General features: G+C 44.3%; 1 protein-coding gene across 1 annotated transcript in view; it reads right to left on the minus strand.

Moving 5' to 3' along the window:
• LOC114497346 (lysosomal acid lipase/cholesteryl ester hydrolase-like) overlaps positions 1 to 14,322 on the minus strand; it is a 30,731-nt gene extending 16,409 nt beyond the window's left edge. Inside the window, exons 1-4 of the mRNA XM_028513057.2 lie at positions 14,228 to 14,322; positions 11,003 to 11,114; positions 9,906 to 10,023; positions 845 to 1,043 (exon numbers count right to left, since the gene is read on the minus strand). Of these exons, the coding sequence (XP_028368858.1) occupies positions 845 to 1,043; positions 9,906 to 10,023; positions 11,003 to 11,113 (428 nt within the window). The 5' untranslated portion in view covers position 11,114; positions 14,228 to 14,322. The remainder of the gene's footprint in view (positions 1 to 844; positions 1,044 to 9,905; positions 10,024 to 11,002; positions 11,115 to 14,227) is intronic.
• Between the last annotated feature and the right edge of the window lie 770 nt (positions 14,323 to 15,092).

Here is a 15,092-nt window from a genome sequence, read left to right on the forward strand (position 1 = left end):
AACAGTATGTATTCTTCTATATTAGGCTACATCCAAAATGCCCCACGTAGTTATAGGTTGTTCATTGTGCAAACGTACCACACTTAATTTGCCCATTCCTTGCTAATGGGCATTTGGTAGTTTCCAATTTTTCACTATTACAAACATTGGCAAAAGCTCTTGGTCCTGCATTTCATGGCCCTAGGTGGGCTCTGCTTTACACCTGCAAAGCAAGACTGGAGGATCCACAGCCTGACCCTCTCTGCCCCTGGTATCAAGAGAGTACCCTGGACCTGGTGTGCAGGAGAGCGTCTTTGTCATCGGGAGAGTGACAGGCCCATTGCTGCCACCACTCATGATGGTGTGCCAGGCTCTTTGCCTGGATCGCCTCTTTTAACCCCCCAATAACCTGATGAGATAGGTATTCATTATCCCCACTGTACATGAAGAAAACTCAGACACAGATGGCTTATATGACAGGCCTGATGTCACACCGTGATTCATCGGTAGAGCCAGAAGCAAAGGAGAGGAGAGGAAATCTTCTGGGTACAGAATAGTTAGCATTTGGAATGTGTGTTGATAAAGGAAGGAAGAAGGTTATGGGACATATTTCACTCAGCAGCTCCCACACCACCAGCAATGCCAAAATAGCTAAAGCATTTCTGATTGAATCTAAATCTCAGTGTAGTCATTTACTCTAAAATTTACCTCACTGCTATTTATTAAATACCTAAAAAAGGTTTCCAATCTTTCATGATCCATCAGTCTCCTCTCCCATGACCCTGAGTTACCCACCTATCTGCACCCGTGTGTCTGTTGAGAGCACTAAGGGACTGGAGCCCTGTCACGATCAATCCAAAGATACCTGAAGGCCCAATACGCAGCCTGAAGAACTGAAAGTGTCTTGTGTTTCCGAGACCAGGTGTTTCCCCGGCTGTTCCCCATCCACACATCAAAACCGGCGTCTGCCAGAATGAAGCCCAGGCTGCTGCTGGGTAGGTTTGTGACCCAGTTACTCGAATCTCCCAGCAAGCCATGCTGCAGGAACACCACTGGCTTGGGGCCTGAAACACACTCATGTTTAGGAGTAAGCAGCACCTATCTTCAAAACAAACAGGTAATGCATAAACGACCCCAAAGCAAATAGTGAAAGAGAGATCAGTTAAAATATTGAGGTGGCAGTGTACTCATATATAACATTACCAAAAAATTTTTTTAAACAGCACTAGCAAGGTAACAGTGAAACCAGACTATTTTTGCACATCTAGTAACAAGACACACTGACTCAATCATTTAAAAAATTTTAATATACTTCTAGGAACTTATGAAATGTTTCTGTATTTTTCTCCAATCAATTTCTCAGAATTCATCCTAACAAAATAAACCAAAAGGGAAAAAATATCTCTCACACAAATTCATAAATATCTATACACATGTATTCATATGTATACACACACATATATATTTATATGTAAACATATCTTCTACACACCTATACCTGAGACAATGATACAGTAGAAAAAACAGACTTGGGAGTAAAAGAAACCTGAGCTCCAGCTGCTTACATTGTGTTAAGAACATTCAGTGATTCTTTAAACAAACATCTACTGAGCAACAGCTACATGCCCATCACCTCGACTGTGTGCTGTGGACACAGCAGGGAATCGCAGCAAATGAGTAAAGAAAAGAAAAACCTCATCCTCACGGAGCCAACATTATATTGACCATGAGTTTGACAGTCAGACACTCCTGGGATCAAATGTGTCCTTTCCTAGTTCTGATGTGCCCTCTTGAACAAAGTATTTCAACATCTCTGGAAATTTATGTCATCCCCATTCAGAATGGAAATGTAATGTGCCCCTTAAAGGGAGTAATGAGATATGAGATATTATATGAAACATTCTTAGAAAAGTGTCTGACACACAGTAAGACTTCAAGAAACATTAGCTCACATTATTCAGTCACTTAACCAGTCCCAGTCTCAGTTCCATAAATAACTGTTAGGAGGAATAAATGAGATCATTAACTGTATGGTGGAGTGACTGACACATAGGTCAAAATAAATTAGAACTCCCTTTGCCTTCCACCCATTCTTTATAACAGTGAAACACCAGAAATGAGCTGATGGTTGAGCAGTCAAATACTTCACGGCCGTCTGACTGGGACCATGACAAGGACAGCGGCAGCACAGAAAGAGAAGCTTCCGGCAGAGCTTAAAGGGGGAAGAAGAGGAAAAGTACAAAATTAGGGACTACTCTGCATTACAGCTATGCAGCCATGATGTATACAAATGAGGAGTCTAAAATGTCCAAGGAAAATGAGAAGACTCACTGGATAGTCAGATGGGAAGCGAACTTACAAACTTATTTCTCTAAATCGGATTTCTTTGCACCTTCTTTGCTGAGAAAAGCTGACTGGAATAACACCGAGGCATTGTCACGTGCTTGTAAGTTCTGAGGTGCTGTGGTGAAAATCCTGTGAAGCTGCCACTATTCCCACTTAGCAGACAGGGAACTGTGGCTAAGAAAAAAGAAATTTGACCACTATGAACTGAGAGACAGTAAGTGTGGGAGTTGGGACAGGAAGTCAGGTAGACCTGGTGCCGGGTCCATGATCGGAAACGTGCTGCAATAGGAAAGGATGTTAGCTGGAGAGGAGTCATTCTACACAGTCCAGAAAGTCACTCTACCCCTCAGAGAATGACAGCCTGTGGAGGGGATGCTGTCTTGGAGGGAGCTGAACTGCATGCTTGGAAGAAAGCAATCTCTGCTAGGTGGAGGAGATAGAGAATGGGGACAGGGACATGCTACTCAACTTGGCTGCTCAGGCAATTCCCCCAAGGACCAGCCTGGCCCATGCACTCCAGCACCTGAGGCCTGGTGTGTGACACAGCAAACTGATGTGTCAGGGTCAGGGCTGCCTCCTCTGGCTGTGCCTGCAATTGGTTTGTTTCTCCCAAACTGGCTCTGGGAGAGCTGGGAACTGACCGAAGGAAAGTCCCAAAGGCACCTTGGACCAGAGAGGGCAAGTGACATTCTCATGGTCACCTAAATAGTTAGCCAGAGAGCCAGCAATGACAGGCAACCCCGTGATGGCCCAACTCAGTGCTGCCCGCCTGATTAGGCCCGCACGTGGGCGGCAGTGCTGAGGGGACTGGTCAGACTCCGAAAACGAATCTGCTGAGCCCACAGTCTCACAAGAGGAAGATGATGAGCACGCGTGGGAAGAAGATGATGGGTGGGCAGGGAAGTTCCTCCTACCTCCCAAGCCACTGGCCTTCTCTACCTGGTCAGGCCACCACTGTTCAGGCTCTGAAATGGTGTGAGAAATCAGCTGACATGCAGGGAGGAACGAGAAGAACAAGGAGGAAGTCACAAAGACCAAGGCGTTGGCGTGAAATGGACCTTGTTTCTTACTAGTTAAGAAACCTCGTAGGATTTACTCAAGCTCTCTGAAGTATAGACGTCCTTTTCAAAGTGAGAAGGATACCACCGCTGACACACAGTAAAGCTCAAGAAGTAATGGCTCATAAAAACAATACTGAATATACAACTGTAATAAAATAATATTAGAACAGAAGCACAGGCAGGAGGGTCCGAGTGAGAGAGAGACAGAAAGATGCTACACTGCTGGCTTTTAAAGATAAAGGATGGGGCCCGAAGCCAAGGAATGCAGGCAGCTTCTAGGTGCTGAAAAAGGTAAGAAAACAGATCTCCCTTAGAGTCTCCAGAAGGAACACAGTCCTGCCAACACCTTGACCCTTGGCCTCTGACCTCGAGGACTACAGGATCATATATTTGTGTTGCTTTCAGGCACTACATTTGTGATGCTTGGTGACAGCAGCGACAGGAAACTGATTCAGTTGGGGATGAGTATTCACCTCCATTTCTCATCTAATGACTCTGAGGCACATTGTGGCCAAGTAGTCTGTGCACAGCCGTGCAGCCAGCAATCCCGAACCAGGACTCCGAGGCGGCGCTATGTCTCCTCGGCCTAAAGAAGAGAGAGAGCCCTGGCTCCTTGTTAGTCTAGCAGGAGCCTCCATGACCTAAAATCTTTCAGGATCTCCTAGAAGATGGACTGTGAGTTGCATAAGAGCCCGCCTCCTGCCACCCCTCTGCAAAGGCAGGCTCTAGACAAAATGGCATCAAGGACTTAGCTTAGTGTACATAAGCATTCCCACCCCTTTGTAGTGAGTGATGCAAAGCCAGACCTGCTCCCTACTTTCGACCTTTCTGCAGTCATGCAAGGGACCGAACAATTCAGGGAAGCTCAGCACCCAGCAAAGCAGGCCCTTGGCTCGCACAAACCCAAAGTCCAAGGGCTGGCTCAATCATCCCTTTTGGTTTTAGGTCACTGAAAGCTTCAGGGCCTGGGAGGCTTCCTGAACCTGCCCCAACTACTTAAGATAAATCCTAGCAAGCACTGGTGCCTGGCTGATGTTAGCATTAGATATTAGCATTAGCATTAGCATTTGTCATAACAGCTAACGGTTAGGTGCCTAGTACTTCATCTCACATGACTTATACTGTTACAAGAGAGCTGGTAAGATCCATCCCGTGTTAAAGAGAAGGTAACTGATGTGTGGAAACAGAAATTAAGTGACCTGCCCTGGAAGACTCACCTCGCAGAGAGCCAGAATTGAAACCCAAGCCAGCCACATTCCAAAGCCCTTGCTTTTAACTACTAGAGAAAATTTCATTAGAAAACAAAGTGGTGGGACAGACGAGGTGGGTTTATGAGTATTCCAGCCATTTCTAAACAAGCTAAGCGCTATGTCCTCAAACTGGTTGCATATCGATATCACCTGGGACACTCAAACATCATACACATTCCCAGCCCTGGCTCTGATTCAGGGAATCAAGGACCACAGGACAGAACCTGGAAATACTTAGTCTTGCCTCACTTCTGTGGCTCTTCTGATGCAGCCCATCCATAGCCATGTTCAAAGTGGAGTCATCTAACAGGGAGCTTGTTCAGCCCTCAAAAGGCAGCCCCTTGTGTTTGCCAAGGAAAGCTCAAAACGTCTGTCTGTGCACACTGAAGGCATTTATTCATATCCCCGAACGCCGTCAGACACAAAACTTTTCAGATACTATTGGTGCTTTACTTCCTGATTGCTTTAATGGACAGTTTATATCCCACTTAGGCGAGGAGCAGGTCTGCCTTGTGGCTCTTCATGTACTTCAGCCGAGGCCTGTATGTATTTCCTTATTTTGGCCAAATGAGATAAATAGTCTGTCATGGGATTAAGTTGCTCAATGCTTCCTACACAAGGCCACGTTCTCTAGTTTAAAGAACACTGACTCAGACTAGCTGGCCCACCATCCTTTGCCCTCAAGCAAATCCCTTTTCCTCTTTGAACTTGGCTGTGTCACCCAGTAAAATAGGGTATTGATCTAGAACACAGTTCTCAAACCCAAAGACTTCACCTCAGAATCCACTGGAGAGCATGTTAAGAATGAAAGCTCTCCAAATCCTTGGCCCAGGTCGGACTCTGATACCCTTCTAGTGCGAACATCCCATGACTTTCTGAACTAAGGCTGAGCAGATAAAAACAAAGATACTTCCCTAAAAATGATGAGTTTCTGAATTTCAATTCCCTTATAGAGTCAGTGCAAAGCAGGGATAGGTCAGCACTCCACAGAGCAGTTTGCTCAACCTTGAGAAACAGCATGTGCCTACCTCACAGCTCACCAAGAGCTTCTGAGAAAGCAGTCTAGACCAGACATGAAAATGGTTCTCGAAACCAAGGGGATTGTGTGCTCGTTCCATAAACTGTCTACATATAAAAACAAAATTTCTGTGCACACAGGTGTCTTTTAACTCACTAGAGAGAGGGCCCATTGCCTGCATTCAGCTGTGTACCCCAGCTCCAGAGACTGCCCTGCTGTAACTGTCACTCAGGTGGCCATGCCACAGACATGGTGCTGCTAGTCCCCATGAGGGACACAGAGATGACAAAGACATCAAAGCCTCGGCCTTCAAAGACTGAGGGAGGGATGAGGCAGAGAAAGAAGCAAAGAAATAAGTTAACCCAAACCAAAATAAGAAAAGCACCTCAAGAAGGGTGTTGGCAAGGCTGCTGGGAGTTCAGAGAAAATGTGTGTCTCCTCCCTGCTTAAGCAACCAGGGAGACTTGGCAGTTACACTGGGCTTGGAAGGATGAAAAGAATCCTTTAAGAGATGACAGCTGGGGTGGGGAGGTTAGCAGGTGGAGGGATTGAGCAACAAGGGAAAAGGACCCATGGGCATGGACAACAGGGTGGTGATTGCTGGGGTGAGGGGAGCACAAGAGACTAAATGATAATGGAAAAGAATACAATAAAGATTAAATTGTTTTTTAGAGAAGATAGTAGGCAGGATGAGCAATATTCCAGAGGTTGTGTTCACCAGCCGAAATCCAGGGAGACATTAGCAAAAAGGAAATAACTCATGAGAGTGAGTTATTTGGATTGGAGAGTGTCAGGAAGTAGTTCTCTCATACTTATTAACATAACAAATGCAACTTCAATTACAGCATTAATAATTTGTCTACAGTGTCAATTTAAATCTGTACAGTCAATAAGTTATAAATGTTTCTTAGATAACGGGTAAACACAGATGGCAACCAATAGTTCTCAAGCACTCCCCGAACACGTTGAGGAATAGGTGTCCAACCCCATCCTACAGAGGCAGGCACCATGGACATCAGAGCCTACGACTGTACCCACTAACTCAGGGAATCATCTCCACGGTGAACTTCAAAGGCCTACTGCTGTGCAGAATGGGGGCGAACAGTACAGACAACATCTAGGACAGACAGGATATTAAGGGGAGGTGTACATCTTCATTTCACAGGCCCCTGTAGATGCTGAATGGCAGGATCAGGCAGTTATGCCTGGGCTCTGAGAAGGTCAATCCTGCAGGACTACACGAGATGAATGAAAACCACCAGGCTGGCAGAAAAGACAGCAGCTGCTGTGTGTGGAGGAGCAGTGGCTAAGCCCTGTGATCATAAAGCCTCCAATAATCTCCACATGAGTCTCTACAGGCAACCAGAGGACCACTGACACAGGACTGAAGGATGCTCACCACACAGCTGCAAACTCTGCTTGTGGCAGCACCACAGTGCAACCAAAACACTGAGAAAAAAACACTTTGAAAAGGGTAAGAGGAATGGTTTCATCTTGTCCTCCATAAACGACTCATGTTTCACTGTATCTTGCAATGATTTGTAGATAGTATAGATGCATGGTGTTATTTCTGTGTGTATTAAATGTACTAATCTCTTAAAAGATAGGCAGATTGAATATTTTCATATTCTTGTTTTGATATTCTTTCCTTTTTTAATATACAGGAAGCCTTAAAAATGGAAGTGGCTCAAGCCTCTTTTGGGCTCTGAGTTTGTCTCAGGCATGCAGTTAAGTGCTAACAAGAACTCAAGGAGGAGTGGATGGGAGTCAGGAGTGATTCTGCAGTCTCTAGCCGAGGTCATGTGGAGGGCGATGGTGGTATTAATAGAGGAGGAAGTCAGGAGAGGAAGTGGCATGAATGAGAAGGTGATGAGTTCTGTGTGAAGGACTTTATGACTTCGTCTACTTGGCTCGAATGAGCCAAGTAACACCAACAACACTGTTGCTGACTGTGAGTGAGGACAATGAAGAGCCTCTGCCTTGGACCACGAAATGCAAACCAGCTATCAGAGAAAACCCCAGGCAGGGTCGGGAAAACCACAGGTTCCTTTAGATCACTGAGTCTCTTGTCCCAGATTTCCTCTGAAACTCCCCTCAGAGCCAGCTCACCGCAGGTATTATATAAACGCCACTGAGGCCTCTGAAGAAGAGAAGAAGAAGGTGGGAACCTAATGCTATGGCCAGATTTAGGGTACTCTCTCTTCCCCATTTTGGAGACCAATGTTATCCACTGCCCCACACCTCTGCAAAAACAAAAGAAAATACCAGTAAAACAAAAAGAATGTAGAACATAGCCTATAGAACCAGAGAGTGATGAAGATGGAAGGGAAACAGCCAATCGACTATTTTTACAGATGAAGAACCCCAGGCCCACACACGTGAAACCACACAAGCACTTAGGGGCTGACACAGCCCTAGCACTGAGGTCTCCCAACTTTTCTTCCTACCCCCTGGGGATGAATGCAAAATCCTGCTCACTCTCTTCATATTCCGGGCCATAGTACCTTCCCCTGCAATGGTCTCGATACATATACACAGGGCCTGTGGCTCTACTTGCTTTTAATTGCTGTATGGACAGAGAAGCTTGGAGGTGGCAATAGGATAAAAAGAGGAGGCACAGTGTCTAATCTTGCTCTTACTGAGTATCCCTGCATCTTTTAACAATGACTTACATTGCTAATTATTTTAGTCAATTAACCACTTTTTTAAAGATTTTATTTATTTATTTTTAGAGAGGGAAGGGAGAGAGAAAGAGAGTGAGAGAGAAACATCAATGCGTGGTTGCTGGGGGCCGTGGCCTGCAACCCAGGCATGTGCCCTGACTGGGAATCAAACCTGCGATGCTTTGGTTCACAGCCCGAGCTCAATCCACTGAGCTATGCCAACCAGGGCTAATTAACCACTTTTAAGAGAAATAATATCAAGACATATTTTTCTTTATATGGGATCTGAAGTCAGTATACAAGGTTTACTTTAGAAAAAAAAGAAAACATCATATGATCGCTGTGGAGTGAAATACGAGGTTTGTCTGGAAAAAGTCCAGCCATTGTCAGTATAACAAGAATGGTTTGCACGACAGTGGTGCAACCTGGCTGCCAAGAAGAGTGGACTGGAATGCAAATGCGTGAACAATGATGACTTCCCTGTTCTAGATAGTGGAGGCAGTAGATGCCATTGAGTGAGCATTTGTACTGTGTGGCTGTTGCATTCAAAATGACTGAATCCAATTTTGCATTAAGCTTGAATATTCCTTTGCAGAAACTATTCAGGGGATTCAAAAAGCCACAGCTATGGACAACTGGTGATTGGCAGCTTCATCACAACTACGCGCCCACTTATGAATTAGGTCTTGTGCGGAGATTTCTAATGAAACATCCAATCAGCCAGGTGACTCAGCCCCCCTACATCCCAGTGCACATTTGGCGCCCTATAACTTCTGGATTTTCCCCAAAATAAAATCACCTTTGAAAGGAAAGAGATTTCAGATCATTGTTGAGATTAAGGAAAATACAACAGGGCTGCAGATGGAGTTTGGGAAAAGTATGTGAGGTCCCAAGGTGCCTGCTTTGAAGGGGACAAAGGCATCATTGTCCTATGTACAGTGGTTCTTGTATCTTCTTCAGTAAATGTCTCTATTTTTCATAGGACATGACTAGACATCTTCTGGACAGACCTCGTATATGTTTTGTGTGTTTGAGCAGAAATTATATATAGAAGCCCTCACTATAGCTCACTATTCATTTCTGTGATATGCTGACAAAAGGGAAGCTTAATAACGTGTATCTGTAAATCACAGAAATCTTAAGAATTAGAAATTAAATTTCAAAAAGGGCAAGGGCCATTTTAAACATCATTAAAAGCCTTATTATAGTTAGAATTTATGGAAAACGAAATAGACAAGTCAGATATTAAGAAAAAAACAGATAATGATTATTAACAAGTTTTTTAACTTTGCTTTGACTACTAATTTGGGAAGGAATTGAGACAAACAAGGCACTTCTGCTCATATAAAAATTTAATTAAAGAAGAGACAATTATCCAATGACCTTAATCTCAACCTTTACTTATTAAAGAAAGTTTCTAGACCCAGAAAATGTTCAGGATTAAGCTACATCTGGAGAGGATTATATAAGAATCAGATCCTTATTCTGATATTTAACAATTTCAAGTAATCTTTCTAGAAATTCCTTAATGTAGTTACTGATATAAAAACTGGCCCAGTTCCTGCCTTGACACAGAAAACACCCTTACCTTTGTCAGAATGGTCCTTCCTCCCATGAGGAATTCGGTGGAGGCAAAGAATGTATCCATCTTCTGTCTCCACGAGGTGTTCCTCACTAGGAAACCCCCAGTAGGAGATAATTTCACTCTATAGAGGAGAAAATACATAATTATAGCAGAAGGTCTATGGACAGAATCTGACAAAATCTCCCACATTCACAGGCAAAGAGGACATGATGTCAACGACACTCTCCAGGCTTTCTTTAAGAAATTGAACTGTCAGTCTGCTAATCTAGTCACACTTCCATCGCCAGAGGAAATCTTCCACATGTTTCATCCCTGCGTTCTATTCCTCAGTGTTTGGTGAAACCTATGGTCACCCCAGCATATTCTACACCAACAGTGACTAATTCTGCCACAGCTGTGGGCCTCTTTGTTTCCATCCTGGCCCCCAGGCACAAATAAACACTCTCTTTCTTTTCAAAGTATGCCAGCCAATACTGCGGTCTACCTCCATTTTTACTTTAAAATGCCCCATCCTGGTCTTTAAGTAATCTCTATTTCCCTGATACTTTACACCTAAACAAGGTATTTCCAGACTTTATGGTTTATTTAGGATTAAAAACTTTGAAATGTTTTAATTACTCAAGGGGTTGTTTTTGTTTCTCTGTTCTAACAAAATGGATTTTTCAGATCTTTTCATTTTGATGTTGAACTGTGCTTCCTGGACATTGCTAATCACGATCCTTGTTCAATGAATTGGAAAGCAGCTCCCAGTAGTAATGTTCTTGCAAAGTTTTGACACTCTTTTATTGTTCTTTAAACAGATTTAGTGAGACTTAAGAATTAAACAAATCTATACAAATGTCATTTATTGCTCAATAAGAATTGAGCAATAATTACTGCCCATTTCACAGTAAGGTGCAACCTGTAAAATACACACCACCTGTGAGGAGAGTCTAAGCTTCAGAGAACTTGAAAAGCACTGAGCTTCAGAGAACTTGAAAAGCACTGAGATATCAAGCGATGAGAGAGTGTGGCTCCATGTAACCCACATACCTGAATTTAAGAACATACTTAACACTTGTCACATGCATTCCAAAAGCAGGTGACTTTGAGAGACCTACCACATTCATATTTGTTTCAGGATCCACAGGTGGTGTCTTCCCTCTGGATGTCTCAGAACGCAGGGTCCCAAGGGCCAAACAGAACACCAAACCCAAAAGCCACATTTTCATTCTGTATAAAACAGTCCATTGTTATTTGTCCAAATTTTACTGCACATAATTTCGTTGGTAGATTAATTTCCCATAGAGAGTTCAGAACCAGGTTCAGGGCAAATAAACCTTAGGTGAAAGGCAGATATGAAACAACTGACTCCAATCACATCTGGAAGCACAAAAAGGAGGGATTCTTTTACTAGGAGACCCACCACCCCCACCTGCTGCCCCCAGTTACTATGTGACCTTTGGAGCCCAGCACACCTACTCACTGCTTCATCACGAGGTTAAATAAGTTATTACTGGAGCGGTAGCAGAAGGCTGGACTCACTGTAGAGAAAACTAGGCTGAGAAAAAGGGAGATCCTCAAAAATCCCGAGCATGTTAACCTCCCACCTTTTTCTCTCTAATTGTGATATCAACACTTGTGAGTTTGGCCAGTATTAGCTTTTGTCACCACTATCTACTAACTTCCATTCTTGCTCCAAAGGATATGTGAGGATTCAAATTTGTCACCCAAAGGGAAAAAGTGAAATGAAAGAAAAGAGCCTACTAGAGGAACAGAGGGAGAGAAGACCACCCCTCTCCCCTCCTGGGACCCTCCAACCACTGACAAAGACCATCTGGTTTCTGGCTGTGGCAGCACAGAATCACAGCATGGCCGAGAACTGGGGATGGAGGTTACAGGCACAGCGAAGGGATTCTCCCAAGGACACCCATATGGTTAGACACAAGGCTGGGACTACAGCCTGGGCCTCTGGCATTGTTTTAAGTAAATATAACCATTTAAAAAGGTCCATGTGTGTAAGCACACACAAAGACTTGGAAAAAAAATTTTATGTACAGTCCAGCCTGTGTGGCTCAGACAGTTGGGTCATCCTTCCACACACAGGTAGACCAAAAGGCAACGGGTTTGATTCCAGGTCAGGCACATGCCTGGGTTGTGGGTTCAGTCCTGCTTGGGGCACATGCAGGAGGCAACCAATCAATACTTCTCTCTCCCTCTCTCTCTCTCTAATCAATAAATATATATTTTAAATGTTTATAACAGGTTATATATAATAGCCCAAAACTGGAAAATCCCAAATGCCCCAAATGAGTGAATTGGTAAGCATATTATGGTGTATACACACTACTCAGCAATACAGAGGAATGAACACAGTAACAGGGATAAATCTCAAAATAACTCTGGTGAGTGAGAGAAGCCAGACCTCCCCTCCAAAAATCCTATACATGATTCCATTTACATAAAACTCTAGAAAATGCAGCCTAATCTATTTTGACAGAAAGCTGATCAATGGCTGCCAGAGGGGAAAAGAAATGGGAAGAGGGAGTTACAAAGGGCTATGCACAGTAAAGCTTTGGGGGTAAGGGGAGGGCGTGATGGACAGGTTTATTATATTGAATTTACTGATGGTTCCATGGCTGTGTACATATATCAAAGCTTATAAAATTGTACATTTACAATATGTCTTGCTATTGAATGTCAATTAATACAATACAGCTGTTTTTAAAGACTATGCTTAAACTGAGTACACGTATACCTCAGTGATAGGGAGAGTTTGGTTCCAGACCTTCCCAATCCAGTGAGTATGGCAACAGAGCTTTATTTATTCATTCAATCTGAAAACAAACCCCAAATATCTCCAAGGTATGCCTGTATTCTACAAATCTGAAGAAACTGGTTCTCAGGAAGATGCAAAAGTGACCTGACACCTTCTTTCATGCAATTCCTGCTGCTGCTGCACTTATTTGTCCAAGCAGTGGTGAAGCCCACACTTGTAGATGGGGGAACGTTATCTTGGGGTCTGCACTGGCAAAGCAAGCCCACTTGCATTTATGCAAAAGTTTGTATTTCTTTATGGCAGTTAGAAGGGCTAACTTTTATTTTAAATATAACCTCTCAAAAATCTGTTATTACCAGGAATTAAGTCGATTGAAAAGAAAAATGAAAGGTTATAAGCACAATTTAAAACAATGAGGCATCCAGCACTAGCCACTTTCCATTCAGCACCTGTCCTACAGCACCTGGACCCGCTGTCCACAGAGGACTCTCTCCACAGTAACAGCTGAAGCAACTCCAGGAAATACGGCCTAGCTAAGTCTTCCTTCCAACACTACACTAACCAAGCTACTAGTCAACCTACACTTTCTCAACCTACTAGTCAAGTGATTACCATAAAGATGAAGATTGACAGAGCTAAATGGAGGAAAAACCCTTTCAGGCTGGATTCCAGGGGCTTTTCTGGGCTCCCTCAGCCACTTTCACTCACTTCTTTCTCTATTGTAACAACCCAATTATCTGCCCTCATTTCAGCCAAGCTGGAGGGCACAGTGGGTGTCTCATTCTACTTTAATCTCTAGGACCTATCCAAGTGCTACTCAGATATGAGATGCATAGTCCAGATTTTGCAGTATGGAGTAGGAGCGGTCCAACAGTCCAGTGGCTGAAGAAAAGCCCCAAAGCAGTTTGTCATAGAGCTTAATAATAACAACAACAGCATCAACAACAGCAACAATAACAACATCGACTCCCATTTAAGCTCTTGCTATGTGCCAGACCCCACAGGCAGCGCTTATGACCTACTATTTTAACTACTCCTCCACCACTCTATGCAGCAGCCTTTAATACTTTTTCCAGGAAACTGCGGCTCAACCAAGTTAAGTACTGGACGCAAAGTGCCAACTGGTTAAACAGTTGGAATTTTCACCAGCACCAATGCCAAAGTTCACTCTCGACCAGATCATGAGTTCACAAGTTAGTAAGGCCAGACAGGCTGCCTGAAGGACCTAACGGGAGTAGAGGGCCAAGAGGAAGCCGGGAATCCAGAATCCAGGCTGTCACCGCAGTCGAAAGGCTCTGGGCAGCTTCCCTGTGCAGACTTCGTGTGTCTGGGAATCAGAGGGCACCTGGGGAGAAGGGGACAATGTCGGAGAGCTTTCCAGTCCTTAGACACTGGGATGGGATGGGCCACCCGCAATGTGCTCGGGCAAGGTGCCTAGGGCCAGCAGAGGCTCGGGACGGCGGAAATGAAACCCCAGGAGTGGTGCCTACTCTCCCCTCGAAGCCCGCAGAGATGGGTCCGAACTGCAGCGTTCGCACCTGGCGGAGCAGCTGGGGCTTGCACTCACCTGGAGCCGCCCTCTCTGGATGCTGTCCAAAGCCTTGGCCCCAGCCAGCAGATGTTGGGACTCAGAGGATGGCACTGGAGAGGGCGGAGACAGTTCCACCCCAGGACGGGCGTCCACCCCAGGCTCAAGCTCTTAGCGCCGCCAATCAGAATGGCCCGCCTCCGGGAAGTGCAGCGACGACTCCGCCCTTGGCTGCAAAAGGCGGTTCCAGGGGAGACCCTCGGGCTCCAGCGGAGCCTCTGCTGCCCTGCTGGAGGGCTGGAGAGGTCTGGAAAAGACCCACCTAAAGGAAACAAATGGGAAGCCCTGCCCCAAGTTCACACAAGATTGGGAAGAGTTTTCAGGTTCCATCTGGCCAGAATGGGAAAATCCTGCAATGTAAAGGCACTAAGTAAAAGTCAAAAGGATACCATCTTGATGTTGGAACAAAATTAGCCCTGGAGTAAGGACACTTAAATATAAGAGTCCCGAATTCTTTTTTACCAGGATGCCAAGACAATTCTGTGGGGAAAGAATAATCTTTTAATAGATGTTGCTGGGGAAATTGGATAGCCTTACCTCACATCTTACACAAAGTTAACTCAAAATGCATCATAGACATACGTTTGAGACTTAATACTGTAGAACTTCCCTAGTGGGGCAGGGGGTGTGGAGAAAATAGTAGGTTTGCCAAAGATTTTTAAAACACAGTATAAAAAAAGACAACCCATGAAAGAAAGAAAATCAACAAATTGGACATTTTCAATTGAAAAACTTGATTCCTTGAAAGACGCTTTATAACCACAATGAGATAGCACTTCGTATCCACTGGGATGACTATAATCAAAGATGTACAATAACAAGTGTTGCAGAGGATGTGGAGAAA

This window comes from Phyllostomus discolor, chromosome 5 (assembly GCF_004126475.2).
Source record: "Phyllostomus discolor isolate MPI-MPIP mPhyDis1 chromosome 5, mPhyDis1.pri.v3, whole genome shotgun sequence".
NCBI lineage: Eukaryota > Metazoa > Chordata > Mammalia > Chiroptera > Phyllostomidae > Phyllostomus > Phyllostomus discolor.